The sequence below is a fragment of the Eubalaena glacialis genome, chromosome 10, assembly GCF_028564815.1.
Source record: "Eubalaena glacialis isolate mEubGla1 chromosome 10, mEubGla1.1.hap2.+ XY, whole genome shotgun sequence".
Taxonomy (NCBI): Eukaryota; Metazoa; Chordata; class Mammalia; order Artiodactyla; family Balaenidae; genus Eubalaena; species Eubalaena glacialis.
The window spans coordinates 69,848,625-69,872,497 of NC_083725.1; the positions used below are offsets into that span (position 1 = coordinate 69,848,625).

At 36.3% G+C, this 23,873-nt stretch overlaps 1 protein-coding gene across 1 annotated transcript in view; it reads left to right on the forward strand.

Moving 5' to 3' along the window:
* The window catches only part of FCHSD2 (FCH and double SH3 domains 2), a 305,717-nt gene that overhangs the window by 29,148 nt on the left and 252,696 nt on the right, over window positions 1–23,873 (forward strand). Inside the window, exon 3 of the mRNA XM_061201281.1 lies at window positions 19,277–19,322. Coding sequence (XP_061057264.1) covers window positions 19,277–19,322 — 46 coding nt within the window. The remainder of the gene's footprint in view (window positions 1–19,276; window positions 19,323–23,873) is intronic.

Sequence of the window (23,873 nt, forward strand, 5' to 3'; positions counted from 1 at the left end):
GTGGTGGCCCATTGTGCTGCTTGTGAGCTTAACCCCTCTACAAGTCTCCCTAGAGTCATTTAAGCCCTCTTACGTGGCTCAGTTTCTCCCTTTGGTGGTCTGCCACCCCTGTGGGTGTCCAGATCACTGGATGGCCAATTCTTTTAATTATTTTTTTGAATCTTATTTTATTTATTTTTTTATACAGCAGGTTCTTATTAGTTATCCATTTTATACATATTAGTGTATATATGTCAATCCCAATCTCCCAATTCATCACACCACCACGCCCCCCGGCCACATTCCCCCCTTGGTGTCCATACGTTTCTTATCTACATCTGTGTCTCTATTTCTGCCCTGCAAACCAGTTCACCTGCATCATTTTTCTAGGTTCCACATATATGCATTAATATACGATATTTGTTTTTCTCTTTCTGACTTACTTCACTCTGTATGAGAGTCTCTAGATCCATTCACGTCTCTACAAATGACCCAATTTCGTTCCTTTTTATGGCTGAGTAATATTCCATTGTATATATGTACCATATCTACTTTATCCATTCGTCTGTTGATGGGCATTTAGGTTGCTTCCATGACCTGGCTATTGTAAATAGTGCTGCAATGAACATTGGGATGCATGCATCTTTTTGAATTATGGTTCTCTGGGTATATGCCCAGTGGTGGGATTGCTGGGCCATATGGTAATTCTATTTTTAGTTTTTTTTTTTTTAATTTATTTATTTATGGCTGTGTTGGGTCTTCGTTTCTGCGTGAGGGCTTTCTTCTAGTTGTGGCAAGCGGGGCCACTCCTCATCACGGTGCGCGGGCCTCTCACTATCGCGGCCTCTCTTGTTGCGGAGCACAGGCTCCAGACGCACAGGCTCAGTAATTGTGGCTCACGGGCCTAGTTGCTCCGTGGCATGTGGGATTTTCCCAGACCAGGGCTCAAACCCGTGTCCCCTGCATTGGCAGGCAGATTCTCAACCACTGTGCCACCAGGGAAGCCCTGTTGGAAGATTTTTAATCACAGTTTCAATTTCAGTGCTTGTGATTGGTCTGTTCATATTTTCTATTTCTTCCTGGTTCAGCCTTGGAAGGTTATACCTTTCTAAGAATTTGTCCATTTCTTCCAGGTTGTCCATTTTATTGGCATAGAGTTGCTTGTAGTAGTCTCTTAGGATGCTTTGTATTTCTGCGGTGTCTGTTGTAAATTCTCCTTTTTCATTTCTAATTTTATTAATTTGAGTCCTCTCTCTCTCTTTTTCTTGATGAGTCTGGCTAATGGTTTATCAATTTTGTTTATCTTCTCAAAGAACCAGCTTTTAGTTTTATTGATCTTTGCTATTGTTTTCTTTGTTTCTATTTCATTTATTTCTGCTCTGATCTTTATGATTTCTTTCCTTCTGCTAACATTGGGTTTTGTTTGTTCTTCTTTCTCTAGTTCCTTTAGGTGTAAGGTTCAATTGTTTATTTGAAATTTTTCTTGTTTCTTGAGGTAGACTTTATTGCTATAAACTTCCCTCTTAGAACTGCTTTTGCTGCATCCCATAGGTTTTGAATCATCGTGTTTTCATTGTCATTTGCCTCCAGGTATTTTTTGATTTCCTCTTTGATTTCTTCAGTGATCTCTGGGTTATTTAGTAACGTATTGTTTAGCTGCAATGTGTTTGTATTTTTTACAGATTTTTTCCTGTAATTGATATCTAGTCTCATAGCGTTGTGGTCGGAAAAGATACTTGATATGATTTCAATTTTCTTAAATTTACCAAGGCTTGATTTGTGACCCAAGATATGATCTGTCCTGGAAAATGTTCCATGAGCACTTGAGAAGAATGTGTAATCTGCTGTTTTTGGATGGAATGTCCTATAAATATCAATTAAATCTATTTGGCCTACTGTGTCATTTAAAGCTTGTGTTTGCTTATTAATTTTCTGCTTGGATGATCTGTCCGTTGGTGTAAGTGAGATTTTAAAGTCCCCCACTATTATTATGTTACTGTCGATTTCCTCTTTTATAGCTGTTAGCAGTTGCCTTATGTATTGAGGTGCTCCTATGTTGGGTGCATATATATTTATAATTGTTATATCTTCTTCTTGGATTGATCCCTTGATCATTATGTAGTGTCCTTTCTTGTCTCTTGTAACATTCTTTATTTTTAAGTCTATTTTATCTGATATGAGTATTGCTACTCCAGCTTTCTTTTGATTTCCATTTAATCCATTCACGTTTAAGGTAATTATCAATATGTATGTTCCTATTACCATTTTCTTAATTGTTCTGGGTTTGTTTTTGTAGGTCCTTTTCTTCTCATGTGTTTCCCACTTAGAGAAGTTCCTTTAGCATTTGTTGTAGAGCTGGTTTGGTGGTGCTGAATTCTCTTAGCTTTTGCTTGTCTGTAAAGCTTTTGATTTCTCCGTCGAATCTGAATGAGATCCTTGCCGGGTAGAGTAATCTTGGTTGTAGGTTCTTCCCTGTCATCACTTTAAATATATCATGCCACTCCCTTCTGGCTTGTAGAGTTTCTGCTGAGAAATCAGCTGTTAACCTTATGGGAGTTCCCTTGTATGTTATTTGTCGTTTTTCTCTTGTTGCTTTCAATAATATTTCTTTGTCTTTAATTTTTGTCAGTTTGATTACTATGTGTCTCGGTGTGTTTCTCCTTGGGTTTATCCTGCCTGGGGCTCTCTGTGCTTCCTGGACTTGGGTGGCTATTTCCTTTCCCATGTTAGGGAAGTTTTCGACTATAACATCTTCAAATATTTTCTCGGGTCCTTTTTCTCTCTCTTCTCCTTCTGGGACCCCTATAACGAGATTGTTGTTACATTTAATGTTGTCCCAGAGGTCTCTTAGGCTGTCTTCATTTCTTTTCATTCTTTTTTCTTTATTCTGTTCTGTGGCAGTGAATTCCACCCTTCTGTCTTCCAGGTCACTTATCCGTTCTTCTGCCTCAGTTATTCTGCTATTGATTCCTTCTAGTGTAATTTTCATTTCAGTTATTGTATTGTTCATCTCTGTTTGTTTGTTCTTTAATTCTTCTAGGTCTTTGTTAGCATTTCTTGCATCTTCTCGATCTTTGCCTCCATTCTTATTCCGAGGTCCTGGATCATCTTCACTATCATTATTCTGAATTCTTTTTCTGGAAGGTTGCCTATCTCCACTTCATTTAGTTGTTTTTCTGGGGTTTTATCTTGTTCCTTCATCTGGTATATAGCCCTCTGCCTTTTTATCTTGTCTGTCTTTCTGTGAATGTGGTTTTTGTTCCACAGGCTGCAGGATTGTAGTTTTTCTTGCTTCTGCTGTCTACCCTCTGGTGGTTGAGGCTATCTAAGAGGCTTGATGGGAGGCTCTGGTGGTGGGTAGAGCTGACTGTTGCTGTGGTGGTCAGAGCTCAGTAAAACTTTAATCCACTTGACTGTTGATGGGTGGGGCTGGGTTACATCCCTGTTGGTTGTTTTGCCTGAGTTAACCCAACACTGGAGCCTACCTGGGCTCTTTGGTGGGGCTAATGACAGACTCTGGGAGGGCTCACGCCAAGGAGTACTTCCCAGAACTTCTGCTGCCAGTGTCCTTGTCCCCACGGTAAAACAGAGCCACCCCCCGCCTCCGCAGGAGACCTTCCAACACTAGCAGGTAGGTCTGGTTCAGTCTCCCCCGGGGTCACTGCTCCTTCCCCTGGGTCCCGATGCACACACTGTTTCGTGTGCGCCATCCAAGAGTGGGGTCTCTGTTTCCCCCAGTCCTGTTGAAGTCCTGCAATCAATTCCCACTAGGCTTCAAAGTCTGATTCTCTATGAGTTCCTCCTCCCGTTGCCGGACCCCCAGGTTGGGAAGCCTGACGTGGGGCTCAGAACCTTCACTCCAGTGGGTGGACTTCTGTGGTATAAGTGGTCGCCAGTCTGTGAGTCACCCACCCACCAGTTATGGGATTTGATTTTACTCTGATTGCACCCCTCCTACAGTCTCATTGTGGCTTCTCCTTTGTCTTTGGATGTGGGGTATCTTTTTTGGTGAGTTCCAGTGTCTTCCTGTCGATGATTGTCCAGCAGCTAGTTGTGATTCTGGTGTTCTCGCAAGAGGGAGTGAGAGCACGTCCTTCTACTCCGCCATCTTCCAGCTTCTGTTGTTTGTTTTTAATATTTATTTATTTGGCTGTGCTGGGTCTTAGTTGCAGCACGTGGGATCTTCGTTGCTGCATGCGGGATCTTTAGTTGCAGCATGTGTGATCTTTCAGTTGTGGCATGTGAGCTCTTAGTTGTGGCATGCGAGATGTAGTTCCCTGACCAGGAATCGGATACGGGCCCCCTGCATTGGGAACATGGAGCCTCAACCACTGGACCACCAGGGAAGTCCCTCTGTTTTGTAGATAGGTTAATTTGTGCCATATTTTAGATTCCACATATAAGTGATATCATACGGTATTTGTCTTTCTGTTTCTAACTTATTTCACTTAGTATGATAATCTCTAGTTGCATCCATGTTGCTGCAAACAGCATTATTTCATTCTTTTTTATGGCTGAGTAGTATTCCATTGTATATGTGTACCATGTCTTCTTTATCCATTCATCTGTTGATGGACATTTAGGTTGTTCCCATCCAATTTTATTCTCTTGTATGTGGATATTCAGTTTTTCCAGCACCATTTATTGAAGAGACTATCCTTTCCTCACTCTGTATTCTTGTCTCCCTTGTCAAATATTAGTTGACTAATTATGTATTGGTTTATTTCTGGGCTGTCTGTTCTGTTCCGTTGGTTTATATGTCTTTTTTAATGCCAGTACTGTCCTGTTTTGATTACTGTGGCTTTGTAATATAGTTTGAAATCAGGACATGTGATACCTCTAAGTTTTGTTCTTTGTCAGAATTGCTTTGGCTATTCAGAGTCTTTTGAGTTTCCATATGAATTTTGGGGTTGTTTTTTCTATTTCTGTGAAAAATGCCTTTGGAATTTTGATTTGCATTGAATTTATAGGCTTTGTGTAGTATGGACATTTTAACAATATTAATTCCTCCCATCCATGAACATGAGCTTTCTTTCCATTTATTTGTATATTCAGTTTCTTGCATGAATATCTTAAGTTTTCAGTGTTCATCTTTCACCTCCTTGGTTAAGTTCATAATGTTGAATTTTGTCAAATATTTTTTCTGCATCTATGGGAATGATCATCTGGCTTTTCCCCTTTATTCTGTGGTGAGTTACATTGATTAATTTTTCAGTGTTGAACCATGCTCAGATAAACCCCATTTGGTCATTATGTATTATCCTTTTTATATAATGCTGGATTTGATTTGTTAATATTTGTTAAGGGCTTTCACATCTATGTTTGTAGGGATATTAGCTGTAGGATTTTTTTGATGCTGGTTGTTGTTGGTTTTTGGTGATGTCTTTTCAAGTTTTGGTGTAGTGGTGATATTGGTCTCATAAAATGAGTTGGTAAGTGTTCCCTTTTTTCTCTGCTTTCTGGAAGAGTTTATGTATGGTGGTATTCTTTCTTTCTTGAACGTTTGATAGAATTAACCAGTGAAGCCATCTGGGCCTGGAGTTTTGTTTTTGTTTTTTGAGAGATGAGTCTTTAATTACAAATTCCACTTTTTAAATCGTTGTAGGGCTTCTCATATTTTCTATTTGTCTCCTTCAAGGAATTTGTCCATTTCATCTAGATTGCCAAATTTTTGGAGCGTGTCTGTGGGTTCTTTGCACTTCCTGTGGATTTCCCATGGCTGACCTTGTACTTCCCTGATCCGTATAGTCATCTTTTTTTCTGGCTGCATACTGCTTCTGTAGCTCCTAGGAATTCTGGGGTTCACCTCTTGCATCTATTTTTAAGACCCATTGACACACCAGGTGACCCTCTTCTATGATACCTGACAAATTTATATGCTGACATTCACTCTCACTTTTGGGCCCACATATATTCACGGAAAACATCAATAATTTTTTTTTTAATTAAAATTGAAGTAAAATTAACATAAAGTTTACCGTTTTAACCATTTTAAAATGTACAATTCAGTGGCTTCCAGTACATTCACAGTGCTATACAACCATCACCACTATCTAATTCTAAAACATTTTTATCACCCCCAAAAGCAACTAATTAAGCTGTCATTCACCATGTTACCCCTCCCCTAAGTCCCTGACAATCTGTTTTCTATTTCTATTGATTTGCCTACTCTGGACATTTCATATAAGTGGAATCATACTGTATGAGGCTGTAAAGGTTAATTTTATATGTTGGCTGGGCTGTGGTGCCCAGATTTGTGTCAAACATTATTCTGAATATTTCTCTGAGGGTGTTTTTGTATGAGGTTAGCATTTAAATCAGTACATTTTAAGTAAAGCAGATTGCTCACCATAATGTGGGTGGGCCTCATCTAGTCAGTTGAAGACCTGACTAGAACAAAAGACTGGTCTCCTGAGTAAGAGGGAATTCTGCAGGAGATGGCCTTCGGACTTGAACTGCATTATCATCTTTTTCCTAGGTCTCCAGTCTGATGGCCTTCAACTTAAATTGCAGCATCAGCTTTCCTCTAGGTCTTCACCCTATTATCCCACTCTGCAAAATTTAGACTTAACATCTCTATAATTCCATGAACAAATTCCTTAAAATAAATGTCTTTTTATACATCTACACATGGTACTGGTTCTGTTTCTCTGGAGAACCATACTAACACAGTGGCCTTTTGTGACTGACTACTTTCACTTAGCATAGTGTTTTTGAGGTTCATCCATGTTGTAATATATATCAGTATTTATTACTTTTTATGGATGAATAATATTTCATTTTATGGATATACCATATTTTGTTTATCAGTTGATCTCTTGATGGACATTTGTGTCATTTCCACTTTTCGACTGTTATGAATAATGCTGCCATGAACTTTTGTCTACAAGTTTTTGTTTTAACATCTATTTTCAGTTTTTTGAGTGTATATTGAGGAGTGGAATTATTGCAGTATGTAGTAATTTTATGTTTAGCTTTTTGAGGAAGTACTGAGCACAACAGTTTTGCACAACAGGTGTACCATTTTACATTCTTACCAGCGGTGTATAGGGGTTCTTGTTTCTTCACATCCTGGTCAATAGTTGCTCTTTTCCATTTTGTTTTTGTTTGTTTATGTTATAGTCATCCTAATGGGCATGAAGTGTTATCTCATTGTGGTTTTGATTTGCATTTCCCTAACAACTAATGTTGTTGGACATCTTGTCATATGGTTATTGGCTAGTTGTATATCTTCTTTGGACAAATGTCTGTTTAATACTTTTGCCCATTTTTAAATTGGACTGCTTGTCTCTTTGTTGTAGATTTGTAAGAGTTCTTTGTATATTCTGGTTATTATACCCTTATTAGATATATGATTTGCAAATATTATTCCATTCTGTTGTCTTTTCATATTCTTTATAAGTTCCTTTGATGCACAAACATTTTTAATTTTGATGAAGTTCATCTTACATATTTATTCTTTTGTTGATTGTGTTTTTGGTGTTCCATCTAATAATCTGTTGCCAAATTCAAGGTCAAGAAGATATATTCCTATGCTTTCTTTTAAGAGTTTTATAGTTTTAGCTATTACATTTAGGTCTTTGATCCATTTTAAGTTTTATGTTTTGAATGAGATAGGGGTCCAACTTCTTTCTTTTGTGTGTGCAGATCCAGTTGTCCTGGCACCATTTGTTGAAGAGACTATTTCGCCTCTAATGGTCTTGGCATCCTTGTTGATAATCAGTTGGCCGTAGATGTTTGAGTTGGTGTCTGGACTATCAGTTCCACCAACAGACATATACAGAACACTCCACCCAACAAAGCAGAATATACATTTTTCTCAAGTGCACATATCTCAAGGATAGACCATAAGTTGGGGAATAAACAGCTATCAATACATTAAAAAATACCAAAATCATGCAAAATATCTTTTCTGACCACAATGGAATGACGCTATAGAAATCAACAGAAGGAAAACTGAAAAATTTGCAAATATGTGGAAACTAAACAATATAATCTTAAACAATGAGTGGGTTAAAAGAAATCACTAGGAAAATTAGAAAATACTTTGAGAGGAATGAAAACAAAAACACAACATAACAAATCTTACGGTATGCAGTGAAACTGCTTGGGAAATTTATAGCTCTAAACACTTACATTAAAAATGAAAAAAGATCTCATATTAACCTAACTTTACACCTAAGGAACTAGAAAAAGAGCAAGCCGAAACCAAAGCTAGCAGAAGGAAGAAAATAATAAAGATTAGATTAGAGATAAAACAGAGAATAGAAAAACAATAGAATCAATGAAACTAAAGTGGGTTCTTTGAAAAGATCAACACATTGACAAACCTTTAGCTAGTGTAAGAAATAGAGAAGATGACAATAAATAAAATCAGAAGTGAAAGTGGGGACATTACATCCTGTTCTACTGAAATAAAAAAGATTATAAGAGAGTACTATGAGCAGTTGTACACCAACAAATTGGATAACCTAGATGAAATGGATAAATTCCCAGAAACACACAAATTACTAAAACTGAATCAAAAAGAAATAGAAATGCTCAACAGACTTGACAAGTGAAGAGATTGAATTAGTAATCAAAAAAGTCTTGCAACAAAGACAAGTCTAGGACTAAAACTCATGGTTGAATTTTACCTTATGGTTAAAGAAGAACTAACATCAATACTTTTCAGAATCTTCAAAAAAGTAGAAAATCAGGGAACACTCCTAACTCATTCTATGATGTCCTTATTACCTTGATAACCAAGGTCAGACAAAGATACCACAAGAAGCTACAGATCAGTATCCCTTACGAACATTGATACAAAAATCCTCAACAAAATACTAGTACACTGAATCCAACAACACATTAAAAGGATTATACACTATGACAAAGTGAAATTCATTCCAGGAATGCAAAAGTTCAACATAAGAAAATCAAGGAATGAAATATACCATATTAATAGAATGAAGGGGAAAAAAACCCCATTAATAGCATGAAGGGGACAAAATTCAATACCCTTTCATGATAAAAACACTCAAACTAGGAATTGAAGGAAACTTCTTTAATAATCCTGTTTTCTTTTTGTTTTTTTTTTAATATTTACTTATTTAGTTGGTTGCTCTGGGTCTTAGTTGTGGCAGGCGAGCTCCTTAGTTGTAGCATGTGAACTCTTAGTTGCAGCATGCCTGTGGGATCTAGTTCCCTGACCAGGAATCAAACCCGGGCCCCCTGCCTTGGGGGCTTGGAGTCTTAACCGCTGCGCCACCAGGGAAGTACCCCCCCCCCCCCCCCCCCGCGAAGGAAACTTCCTTAACATGATAAAGGGCACATATGAAAAGCCCACAAGTTAACATTATACTCAGTAGTCAAAGACTAAAAGCTTTCCCCCAAAAGGAACAAGGCAGGATGCCCACTTCACCACTGCTATTTTCTTGTGACTTTGACATTCTATAATTCTATCTGAAAGTGGTATTTGCTTCATTAGGGTTTTTGTTTGTTTGTTCGTTTTTTGTTTTTAAGTTTTAAAAATTCATCTGCTCCATGGCAGCATTTTTCTCATGAGGGTCCTTCAGCTACTCTGTTTTTCCTGTGCTGTTTTTTCTTCTTTTTAAAATTTTGTATTTGCATAGATCTATTCTTGCTCCTTTTGGGGTTATTTTTGAATGAAGAGGGTTTTTCCTGTACAACGTTTTAGGATACCAGAAGTAGGTATCTTAGGGTAGCTACAGTTTTCAAATTTACAGTAATTTTCTTTATGACCAGGGTTGAGTGTATGAATTTATTTTCTTTCTCCTCAGCCAGAGAAGATGGCTGCTGCAGGGCCGTTCATAGTGCAGGCTGTCTCACTATTTTTTTTTTGCCACACCAGCAGCGTAATTTCTGCCAGTGTAGATTGTTTGTGTGATTTCTAATTTAGTACTTTCTCCTCTGTTTCTTCAAACTGAGCAGCAAACAAAGCTCCCTCTACCAGCCCATGTCCCCTGTTTTTGTTGTTGCGAATGTGGTTTATTTAAATTTTATACCTCAGAAAGTTGCAGTTGAAGAAATGTACTCTCCCCCACCCCTTTGAGTTTTGGAACCTCATGCCTTATATTTACCCTCCTTCTCCAATTTAATTGTCTCTCCTTAGGCCTCTCTTCCACTTATATTTCTTATGTTTCCTAGTTTTATTGGAGATCATGTTTGCATTTATGTTTTTTATTCTGTTTGTTGCTTTTGGGTAATTTCTGAGAGAAGGGAGATTCTGACTTTGCTCTGTTATCTAATACCAGAAGTACTTAAAATGTAGTTTTTTGTTAGTGCTTTACATATTCAGTTAGTCAAAATATTTTAACTGGATTAAATTTCATAATTATAAACTGTAGATGTGATATTTTCACTTAGCTAACAAATACTTTTTAGTATTTACTATGTGCCAAGGCTGTTCTAAGTGCTTTATCAATATGTAGTCATAATTCTATGAGGTAGATGTTCTTTTTATTCCTACTTAATTGATAGGAAACTGAAGCATGGTAAGGAAAATTAACTTGCCCAAGGTTACCTAATTAGTAAGAAATAAGAACGAACACTTTCTACTTTTCATTCTATGCCTGTAGCATTTGTGGGTCTTGGCATCATTTGATTATACCTTATGTTAGTGAATCCCTTCAGAGCAGAGTCCATGCCTCATTCATTTTTATATTCCCAGTGCATATTTAGTAGAATACCTGAAATTCAGAAGATACTCAATGAATGTTGTTGGTGAATTAATATTTTTTATTAGGAGCCAAGTAATTTTCTCTCTGTCAGACTTGTATAGCTTCAGTTGTTCGTTCTACTTGCCTTGTTTAAAAATTTTTTTTTTTTTGGTATTCTCATGTCATCATTTTAATGCTATTGCCATATTTGTGTTAATAACACCTCTAAAAACAGCTGTTGTATTCCAGGGCAAAATTATAAAAGTTTCCTTATGAAAGAGTTGTCAGTGTCCTGATAATATAAATACTAGTACCCTTACCCCAGTTTGCTATCCGTGCTAACAGATTATTTTTTATATTCTGATATTAGTTATTTTTAAACAGTGTCATTTGTAAAATAAGAGGTCAGCGAACTCAGAGTAGTAAAAATGTGGTGGTCATCTTGTAGTTCATTTGTTTTTATTGCTGAGTTTTATTCCACTGTAAGAATATGTCACTGTTTGTTGATCTATTATCCCACTGGCGGGCACTGTTTCCTGTTTTTGGCTATTTATGAATAAAAGTGCTATGAATATTTTTGTCAAGTGTTTTTGTAGAGATTTGTTTTCATTTCTCTTGGTAAATGCCTAGTATTAGAATTTATGTCAAGATAGATGTATGTTTATTTACATAAGAAATACCAGATTTTTTTCCCAAAGTGGTTGTACCATTTTACATTCCCATGGACTACATGTTAGAGTTTCATTGCTTTGTACCCTCACTGATATTTATAATTATCAGTATTTTTAATTTTAGCCATTCTGGTGGGTGTGTTTATTTTTAATATTCATCATTATGGGTTTGATATCCCATCTCCACTACCACCATTAATAATTTGAATGTTCTTCGGTGTTCTGCTTATCCTGGTGATGAATTACAGAGTTAGGGGGTTCCCAAGACAACTCTCACTCCAGATACCAACTGCAAGTTTGGAGGCCTCCAAGACCACCCTCACTTCTGACATGACTTGCAAGATCGTGGTCCCCAAGACTAACCTTAGATTTGATAATTTGCTAGAAGAACTCACTGAAAGTTTACTTAAAATTATGGTTTATTATAGTGAAAGGATATATTTTAAAATTAGCCAAGGGAAGAGGTGTATTTGGTCAGTTAGATAGATTGACTGCCCATGTGGCTGACCTTGGTCTCCAGCTCCTTCAGAAGTTGAGCTGATACCACATGCGCCCCGCCACCAACCCCCAATAAATCATATTGTTGTTAGCATTTTCTATCTGGCATGGCCTAAGTGTCCCAGGTAAACAAAAACACTCTTATCAGGCATGACATTCCAAAGGTTTAGAGATTACTTCCCAAAGCCAAGGGCAAAGGCCAGACCTCTGTTTGGGTGAGGCTAAACCTTTATTACACACCTTTATACCTTCCTTGGTTGTTTTTTATTTTTCTTTCATTAATTTTCTAAGTATTTTTGTGACTTTTTAATGAAAATTTCAAACATACAACAAGGTTGAAAGAATTTTACAGTAAACACCCATCACCCAAACCTAAATTCTACTGTTAATATTGTACTATACAGTGTACTAGTTTTGTCACTTATCTATGCATTTACCCATCCTCTATCCATCAACAATCCACCTTACTTTTAAAATTTATTTCAAAGTAACTGTACACATTACCAGGCTTTTCCCTAAATAATTCAGCATGCAGATCATTAGAGTTCAGTATTCCATATAGTTTCTTATTTTGAGGTAAAATTTATATACAATGAAATATAAATCTTAGGTATACAATTGCTAAGTTTTGACAAATACATACACTCAAGTAACCCAGCCTCTATCAAGATTTAATTTTGTATTTTTCTTTTTTTTTTTTAATTTATTTATTTTTTATTTTTATTATTTTTGGCTGTGTTGGGTCTTTGTTGCTGTGCGCGGGCTTTCTCTGGTTGTGGTGAGCGGGGGCTACTCTTCGTTTTGGTGCGCGGGCTTCTCACTGTGGTGGCTTCTGTTGTTGCAGAGCACGGGCTCTCGGCGCGCGGGCTTAGTTGCTCCGCGGCATGTGGGATCTTCCCGGGCCAGGGCTCGAACCCATGTCCCCTGCATTGGCAGGCGGATTCTTAACCACTCTGCCACCAGGGAAGCCCCCTTTCTTTTTTTTTTTTAACATTTATATATTTATTTGGCTGCACCGGGTCTTAGTTGCAGCATGCAGGCTCTTTTAGTTGCGGCAAGTGGGCTCTTAGTCGAGCCCGGCGGGATCCAGTTCCTAACCAGGGATCGAACCTGGGCCCCGTGCATTGGGAGCATGAAGTCTTACCCACTGGACCACCGGGGAAGTCCCCTTCCTTGGTTTTTAAAGCTCACAAAATGTTTGTGTTAACTGATATAATCTGTGACCAAGGTCAAGAAACTTAATTGGTTCTATATGGATATAGACTGTGATCTTGGTTCTGCCTAGCCCAGGAGCTAACCTAACTGAGCTGTTTAACTGAAACTTATGAAGAGTCTGAAACCTGATTATAGAGTTTCTGTCTGTTCTTTCATTCATTCAGCAAACGTTTATTGAACTACTACCGTTTTCAGGCACTGTGCTACACATGTAAATACAAAGCACACTCATTGCTCCCAGGGAACTCCACAGTCAATTCACAGACAATTACAGTACTTGAAGCGCGTGCTATGTTATAAGATGCTGGAGGACCACAGAGAGGGTGTCTAAATCACAAGTGGAATTCAGGAAGATTTCTCAGGAGAGGTCATGTTTAAGCTAAGTTTTGAAGGATAAGAGATTTAGGTCAAGTAATAGGGGAAAGGAATTCCAAGCAGAAAGGACCACATTTGCTAGAGTGTGAAAGCAGGAGCCTAGGTCCTTTTACTATACTTAGCTCTAGCCTAGGATGTGAATGGAGGAGTTTATAGAGATGAAGCCACACTAGCAGTCAAGTCTGGATAGTAAGTAACCTCATCTGTCATGTTAAAGGAATTTAGATTTTTTTCGAGGAGTGATGAAGAGCCATTTCAGAAATGTTAGCAGGAAAGTGGCTTGATCAGATTTATTTTAGGAAAATTATTTAGAACATTAGATTTTTATTAAAGAATTGTTGCATGGGTTTATTCTTATTCCTTTCTATATGATATGGAATTTATATGAGTTGATTGAAAATTAGTGCTTTTTTATCTTTAATTTTTTTTCTAATTATAGAAATATTAATTATTAGAAAAAAAACATAGAATAGAAAATAAAGAATCTCACGTCCCCTTCTTTTAACAATAAAAATTTGGATATATTCTTTGAGTGCCCCCCCCGATATGTATTTTCCAGGTATACAGAATTTATACAGATACCTGTATTACATAGAGGTATATATTAATATTTTTAAGATAAAATGAGATCTTGCTTTACATATTCTTCTGAAGCTTTTAAAAAATACTGGGTAATATATTGTAGCCTTCTTCATAGTACTTGTAATTATCCCATTTATTATTAAATATTTCTTTGTATAATGATTTATTTACTATCTGTTAGTCCTATTTGATGTCTGTCTTATTCAGTGCTATATCGTCAGTACCTATACAGTGTCTTTTCCATGATAGCCAGTCAGTTAATGTTTATTGCGTGAGTTAATTGAGGCTATCTTTCTATACCAGCACATACAGAATTACCACATTCTTTTTAGTGGCCATATAGGATTCTTCTGAATGTAATAGAATATATTTTGAAAGGTTAGTTTGTTCCATTTAACTATTAAATTTTTAAAAATATGCAGTGGGAATGTAAAATGGCACAGCTGTTATGAAAAATAGTTTGATGGTTCTTCAAAAACTTAAGTGTAGAATTATCATATGACCCAGCAGTTCTACTCTTAAGTATACATTCAAAAGAACTTAAAACTTAGTTCTACATAGAAATTCATAAACGAATGTTCATAGCAGCATTATTCATACTATTGAAGATGTAGAAACAACTCAAATGTCCATTGGTGGATGAATGGATGAATTGTAGTATATCCACACAATGAAGTATTATTCAGCCATAAAAAGGAGCAAGGTATTGATACATTCTACAACTTGGATGAATCTTGAAAACATGCTAAGCGAAAGAAGCCAGACACAATAGATTACATATTACATGATTCCTTTTATATGAAATATCCAGAATAGACAAGTCTATGGAGACAGAAAATTAGCTTAGTTGTTGCCAACGGTAAGGGGAGTGGGAATGGAGAATGATTACTCACTTAATAGGTATGAAGTATTATTCTGGAGTGATTAAAAAGTTTTGAAAGTAGGGAGAGGTGGTGGTTGTACACACTGTAAATGCACTAAATGCTGTTGAATTGTATACTTTAAAATGCTTAATTTTATTGCATAAATTTTACCTCAGTAAAAAATATATACATGTACACATGGTATAGATTCAAACAATACAAACAAGAAATCAGTAAAAGGTCTTTCTTTTACCACTACGACCAATTCCTTTCTTCATAAGGAACCATTGTTAGACCAGTTTCATGTTAAATATTTCAGGGAATTCTATCACAGTGATTCTAAGGGGACCACAGTAGCATTTCTGAATGGTACAGTTTTATATTTGATGGACTGTGGTAACTGAGAAGTATCATAATGATCATAATCCAGCATATACATGTAAACATTTTTATATGAAAAGATAGTAATATACTATGTATATTATTCTGTAACTTTTTTGTTTACTAACCATTGTATCTTCCTATAAAGTTGCAATTTACTAAATAATCCATCTTTTCCCCTTTGAATCAAAATGCCATCTTTTTTAGTTACTAAATTTTTATTTATTATATTGATATTTGGTATTTGGGTATATTTGGGTGTATTTCTGACTTATGTTTCATTATCTCTGCTCATTTCATTACCGAGCTGTTTTAATTACTGTTGCTTTTAAACTTAATTTTTACTATCTGGTGAGGGTAGGTGATAATTTTTAACATTATTCTTTTTCAGAATGTTTATAACAATTCTTTTATTTTAATATTTATTTTTATTTATTTATCTTTGGCTGCATTGGGTCTTTGTTGCTGTGCACGGGCTTTCTCTGGTTGCGGTGAGTGGGGGCCACTCCTCACTGCGGTGCACGGGCCTCTCATTTTGGTGGCCTCTCTTGTTGCAGAGCATGGGCTCTAGGCGTGCGGGCTTCAGTAGTTGTGGCACACAAGCTCAGTAGTTGTGGCTCGCGGGCTCTAGAGCGCAGGCTCAGCAGTTGTGGTGCACGGGCTCAGTTGCTCCATGGCATGTGGGATCTTCCCGGACCAGGCTCGAACCCATGTTCCCTGCATTGGCAGGCAGATTGTTAACGACTGTGCCACTAAAGAAGCCCCTATAACAATTCTTAAGTGTTTATTTTTCCATTTGAACTTAATAATCAACTTACCTAAATAAAAGAAAAATACTGGAATAATGGCAAACTTATCTCTCAGCTCCTCAAACCTTGGCAACTGATAATCTACTTTCTGTCTTTATGGACTTGCCTATTCTGGACATCTTGTATAAATGGAATCATATAATATGTGGGATTTTACGTCTGGCTTCTTTCACTTAGCCTGATGTTTTCAAGTTTCATCCATATTGTAGCATATATCAGTACCTTGTTCCTTTTTATGGTTGAGTGATATACCACCATATGAATGTAGCACATCTTGCTTATCCTTTCATCAGTTGATGGACATTTGGGTTGTTGTCACTTTTTGGCTATGATGAATAATGCTGCTATGAATATTCATTTACAGGTTTTTGTGTAGACGTATGTTTTAAGTTTTCATGGGTATATACCCAGGAATATAATTGCTGGGTCTTATGGTAACTCTATGTTTAACCTTTTGAGGAACTCTCAGACTATTTTCTGAAGCAGCTGTACTGTGTTACATTCCCAAAAGCACTCTATGAGAGTTCTCATTTCTCTACATCCTTGCCAGCACTTGTTTTTGTCCATCTGTTTAATTATAGCACCCATTAATATTTTAAAAGAGAAACTGATGTTGAATTTTAACAAATGCCTTTATATTTTATATGAAGGTTATCAGAAGATTTTTTTGCTCTGTTCTCTTGCTGTGGTTTATAATAAATAGATTTCCTAATATTGATGATGTAAATTTTGAGCAGTTGTGATCTTGTATTTGTTTTCTTTATTTAGAAGAAGAAATTACTTAGTAGACATGTAATTGTTTAACAACAACTAAAAGTTGCACTGACAATTTTAAAATTAGTTGATATGCATGTTCAGAGTAAAAGAGTTAGTTCCCCTTTTCTTGCAGACTTCACTTGAACATTCTTATTTCAAGATGAGATACATCTAAGGTTAAAAGGGTTCTAAATAAATAGCTGAAATATTTCCTTTCATCTTTTGTAAAATATTAAAAATACCACCTCCTTCAAAATACAGGTAAGTTTTCAGATTTTTAATGATTAAAGTTTAAGCGAGTTCATTTTAATTAGTCTTGTTTGCCTGGGGAGATATATTTAGTAACACAGTCATAATAATTTCTCAGTCCAATTTTAGTAAAACAACATGGGTGTAAAAAAGGTTTGTGCATATGTTTATAAGTGCATTTATTTACTTAAAATAAGGACTTTATTTTTTCAAACATCAAACTAAAACATCAGAAAATAAAGAAAGCAAAATCAAAAGAAGAAAGTGAAAGCCAGTAATCCCACTGTCCAGAGAAAACTTACATTACTATTATATATATGTATATGCAGACACACATAATTTACATATATATACACATACACCAAATATATATATAATACAGTATACAAATGCATGTATACAGTGTGCTTTACATATATGCATATATAATATATAGTTTATATGTTTTCTCTTAAGGAGAGTAGACGAATTGTATTTTAAAGGACTGTGTTAAATGCTTTATAATGCACCAAACCCCATAAGGAAAAGGGTCTTGCTCAACTCTTTTTTTGTTTGTTTTTTAAATTGTGGTAAAATACATACAAGATTTACTATCTTAATCATTTTTAAGTGTACAATTTAGTGCTATTAAGTACATTCATTTTGTTTTGCTGCCACCACCATCCATCTTCAGAACTCTTTGCATCTTGCAAAACTGAAACTCTATACCTATTAAATAATAACTCCTCTGATCCCCTCCTCCCACTCCCTGGCAACCACCATTCTCCTTTGTGTCTATATGATTTTGACTGCTCTAAGTACCTTATATAAATGGAATCATACAGTATTTGTCCTCTTGTGACCGACTTATTTCACTCAGTGTAATGTCCTCAAAGTTTATTCATGTTGTAGCATATGTCAGAAATTCCTTCCTTTTTAAAGCTAAATAATAGTTATCCATCCCAATCAAATGTAGTAAAATTTTAAATACTTTAATTTCTTATAGAAGAAGTGAATAGTCATGTTGGTAAATTTAAATAATTATTAAAATGGGGAGTTTTGGTTTATTGCCTTTTTTTCTATTCCAGCTCTTTCTTTATATTTTTCACCTTTTACTGTGATATCTCTGCCTTAATGAAGTGCTTTTAAGAGCACGGATACCTGACACCTCACAGAAAAGTCTTTAAACTCAGACTACTTAAAGTAAATTATTAATGTTATCATATTTCATTGACTCTACCTTGCCTGTGGTTTGTAAGGTACACTGTTATTTCATGTACTGTTAAGATAGAAAAAAATACTGCCAATCATTATTTATTTGTTTATTTATTTTTAAAGGAACATTTATTTATTTATTTACTTTTTGGCTGCATTGGGTCTTTGTTGCTGTGTGTGGGCTTTCCCTAGTTGCGGCGATTGGGAGCTACTCTTCGTTGCGGTGCGTGGGCTTCTCATTGAGGTGGCTTCTCTTGTGGCGGAGCACGGGCTCTAGGTGCGCGGGCTTCAGTAGTTGTGGCACGTGGGCTCAGTAGTTGTCTGCCAATCATTTAAAAGATGAATACCAATATCATAAATGTTAAAATGTGAAAAGTATTTACTGTAGAATCTGTGAAATATAATACATGTGTGGAAGGGGTGCTCTTATTATACCATAACATGTGGTGGCCTTGTACTTTGTTTTGTGACTCTTGTAAAAGAATGGAATGAAGGAAATGATTTGACGATTTTATGTTGAGAAGCTGATCAAATTTTGATTTTCACCTTGTTTTCTGTAGTCCCTCTATGTTTATTATTATATTCAGGAAACATTTTTACTACCTACTATGCACTAGCCATTGTGATAACAGTAGCTAACATACACACACACACACACACACACACACACACATCTGTCTTTTACTCTGTGCTGGTCACTATTTTGAGCACTTTATATATTGTCATTAACTAAATTTTACACTATCCCTATGAGATAGATACTATTTCTATATCCATTTTACCAAGAAGGAAACTGAGGCACAGAGAAGTCAAGTGACTTGACCAAGGTCATACAGCTAGTAAGTAGTGGAGCTAGGATTTGAATGTGGATTGTCTTAACTCCAGGGTCTGTGGTGTCAGCAGTATTCTTAGGCACATAAGGTGAATGACATATTGTGCCTTCCCTCAACACAGCTTACCAAGCAGTATGTGAGGGTGTGTTGGTAACTGTACATAAAGTTATTGTTATATGTTTGGTAACGAATTTTTATTTGTGTTTTTAGGACATTCAGTCAGAAGAAGGCTGCTATTGAAAGAGAGTATGCACAGGTAAGCTTGGAAGTGGAGGTCCCCATCCTAGAATACCTCTTCTTTGGCTTAAGGGCAGATATGTTGGAGAGAAGTGTTGGCATCCCTGTATCCTCCTTTTCTTATTTTTGGTTCTCTCACTTTGATCCTCCTTTTACTCCATTTGAATCTTCAAATGAAGAGCTAATTTGCTTCTTACTACAAAGAAGGTTGTGAACATTCTGGGAGAAGATAATAGTCACAATATTTGTAAAGTATTTACAAGTATAAGTAATAGTGAATACATTTTACAAGTATATATACTCATTCTCCCTTATATATCCCATACTCTGCAGTTTTATGAAAGGTTAATTATTTTTGTTCAATCAGGTATTTATTTCTCATTAGGTCCCTGTTGACAGAGAATGGCATGCTTTCAGTGGATGATATGGTGCTATTTATAGGGAAATTTAAGCATTTATTTTATTTTTTTAAAAATATTTATTTATTTATTTATTTATTTATTTATTTATTTATCTATTCATTCATTCATTCTGCACCGGGTCTTAGTTACGGCATGCGGGATCTTTGTTGCGGCATGCGGGCTCTTAGTTGCGGCATGCGGGCTCTTATTTGCAGCATGCGGACTTCTTAGTTGTGACATGCGCACTTCTTAGTTGCAGCATGTAGACTCTTAGTTGTGGCATGCAGGCTTCTTGGTTGTGGCATGCGGACTTCTTGATTGCAGCATGCAGACTTCTTAGTTATGGCATGTGAACTCTCTGTTGCGGCAGGCATGAGGGATCTAGTTCCCCGACCAGGGATCGAACCTGGGCCCCCTGCATTAGGACCATGGAGTCTTACCCACTGGACCACCGGGGAAGTCCCATAAGCACTTATTTTAATTAGAATCTTATTTGCTCTCAGATAGCTAAATGTGCCAAGGAAAAATTATGTTGATAAATCATTTTGTGAGTATGTAAGAATTAATAACTACCCATACTTATACAAAAACAGTTTAACATAATTTGGAAATTTTGGCCCTTGTAAGCAATTACTTTCCATGTGGAGTAGAATTCTAAAATTGATCCCCCCCCCAAAAAAAAATCATGAAAGTAGTATTTGTTACAAAATTTAAAAATACAGGAGAGCACTAGAAGGAAAAATTAACACCCAGGAAATGCTGTACATGATAACTCCTGTTATCAGTGTAATTTGTGTTGCTGCTGCTGCTATTGTTATTATCAATATAAATAATAAAATTGGGGAATGATTTTATTTGTACTTTGTTAGGTTTTGATTTTAGTTTTATTCTGATTTCTTTGTAGTTTACCAGGTAGCTGTCTGTCTTTATTTTATTTTATAGTCTTAGAAAAGGAATTATCTATTTTTGAAAACTTAGATAGACTCAGTAATTCATTAATTCAGCCATTAGTTATTGAGTGCTTATTATATATCAGGTGCTTTACATAATGAATAGCATTAGTTCTAACTTTAGTGCTGGACCTTTATTCTTTGCATATATAATAGATACTAGTATTGATAGCTAATATTGATTTAATCCCTACATTGTACCGGGCACTTTGCTGATAATTTTACATATATTACTTGGTTTAATTCTCTCAATAAACCTTTAAAATAGGGAGTTACTATGCTGTTTACAGGTATGTTTTCATATAGTCCCTTTATAGATATGCTTCCATTGGGATCAGAGTATATGATCTGCTTTTAAAATTTAGTACAGGGAATTCCCTGGTGGTCCAGCGTTTAGGACTCTGTGCTTTCACTGCCGAGGGCCCGGGTTCGATCCCTGGTCGGGGAGCTAAGATCCCAAAAGCCGCGTGGCCAAAAAAAAAATTTTTTTTTAATACAAAGTGAAAATTTTTGCATGATACATTCTTCTGTAACATATTGTAAAGTTTTAATAATCAAATAAATAGGACTGGTTCATGATTAAAAATATAAAATAGTACATTAAATTGTATGAAAAGTAGCAGTCCTCTGATGTAATGCCAGTCTTTTTCCTCAGAGAAAAGATTAAAAATGAATCCTGTTTTGGTTCTTTTGGTGATCTTTTCTATATCTTTAAATAATGTGCATATAATTGATTCTTGATTTATCAACTCTAGACATTATTGCTTGATTACTACTTAATTAAATGAGAAATGAGCTTCTTAAGCCATTCCTTTCCAGCCTACTCTTTCCAATATAATTTGTCACTATTTTAGTGCCTTTGCTACTTTTCTTCTTTTTTTTTTAAAGGGAACTTTATTTTTCTTCTTTATTTTTTCCTTCCTTCCTTCCTTCCTTGGCTGCGTGGGGTATCCCTTACTGCGCGGGCCTTCTTTAGTTGCAGTGAGTGGGGGCTACTCTTCCTTGCAGTGTGCGGGCTTCTCATTGTGTTGGCTTCTCTTGTTGCGGAGCATGGGCTCTAGGCGCGCGGGCTTCGGTAGTTGTGGCTTGCGGGCTCTAGAGCGCAGGCTCAGCAGTTGTGGCGCACGGGCTCAGTTGCTCCGCGGCATGTGGGATCTTCCCGGACCAGGGCTCGAACCCGTGTCCCCTGCATTGGCAGGCGGATTCTTAACCACTGCACTACCAGGGAAGCCCAGCTACTTTTCTAACTCTAAATGATCTACTTAGACTTCTGTCTCTTCTGTTAAACACACACACACGTATGTTACATGTATAGATATATGTATTTATGTGTATATACATATACACATGATGCAGTTGAATTATATTTTACAAAGCAGTCAGATTTACTCTTGAAAAATTTCTTTAAATGTCTGTCAGGTAAATTATATCTGGTTGTGTTTATATAATTCTATATAATAATGTATGCAAACTGTATAAGGAAGCTAATAGTAGATATTTCAAAATTTCATATTCATAAAGTAGAGTATTTCTTTGTCTCTCTGCTTTGAACAGTTGAGTACATTTATGGAGAGCCAGTTTGCTGACTCTTCTTGTTATTTGTCATATTTGCCTTTTAGATGATATTTTTCAGTGTTTTCCCAGTTAATTTTTCAATTTATTTCTTTTCTTTTTAATTTATTTATTTAATTTATTTATTATTTTTGGCTGCATTGGGTCTTTGTTGCTGCACGTGGGCTTTCTCTAGTTGCGGCGAGCGGGGGCTGCTCTTCGTTGCAGTGCGCGGGCTTCTCATTGCAGTGGCTTCTCTTGTTGCGAAGCATGAGCTCTAGGCACGTGGGCTTCAGTAGTTGTGGCTTGTGGGCTTCAGTAGTTGTGTGTTGCAGGCTCTAGAGCGCAGGCTCCGTAGTTGTGGCGCATGGGCTTTGTTGCTCTGCGGCATGTGGGATCTTCCTGGACCAGGGATCAAACCCATGTTCCCTGCATTGGCTGGTGGATTCTTAACCACTGAGCCACCAGGGAAGCCCCTGAATAACTTTTAGATTCAGAGCCATTAATTTCCTTGTTTTTCCACACTGTATTACCTCTCTACCACTTAGTGCATTAGAATGCAGCATTTCTTGACAGAGTCTCCCAGTATTTCCTCTAGGAATTTTTCCTCTTTGCTGATACCACTCTCTAAGTTTTCATGCAGAAAAGTTTCTTGATCTTAGCAGATGGTGTCAGTGGAAGGTTTTCTGACAATGATCAGATAGTCCTTAAATGTTTGTTGTTGGAAATGTGTAGGAGTTCGTTGTTTCCTCAAGCCACCAAATTCTGTTGTATCCTGACAGCAGTTAAGGGATGTTGTCAATGGTTAGATGCATCCTGATTTCATAGATCTTAAAATGTTAAAAAAAAATGTATCTTGTTAATAGAATTGATGAGATATGTTCTTTCCCCCCCCCCCAGGCTCTGTAGAGATTTCATTGTTTGAAAAAAAGTTGAAACTTGCAGCGAGGCATTAAAGAAAGGATACTCCTAATGGCTTCTTTCTTTCGTAGACTGAGGAATGTGTTGCAAAGTAAAATATTCATAATATTTTTTTATATATATATATCTATAATGTAATATATCCATATTGGACTTTTTTTTTTTGGTATGGGAAAAGATATCTAATTGCCTTTTTTTGTATTTATTGCCGTAGCCACTAACTACATATTTTTCAATTTATGGACAAGAAGTGGGATACTAATTCAAGGAAAGGCGTTTTCAGTCTGAAATACAACAAATTAATGATAATGGGAAGATTACTTGACTTCTCTGACCTTTTTTTCCTTCATTTTTGAACGGAGAATGATAACCATTCTTTCTTCCCTTTTTCTCAGCTAGTTCTGGAGACCAGATGCACTGGTCTCCAGAAATGAAGACTTCCCAGTCTATGTTTACACGTATAAGAAATATGAAAATAGTTCCCAATCTATGTTTACACGTATAAGATGGTCCCTTGTGTTCTTATTGTGATAGTTTTCCTTTTTTTTTGCAAATTGTTGTAACCTAGCTTTGCTAGATAATGGATTTCCATATTAGAAAGGGAGTGATGAATTATGGGGACCTTTGCATATAATATTAGATAATCCAAGTCCCATTTTTCTGGGAAAGGGTATAAGGTAAGGTAGTTGGAGGACCTTCTTCCCTTTGGAAAAGCACTGTAAAAACTCTGCCAATATGAGAACGTTT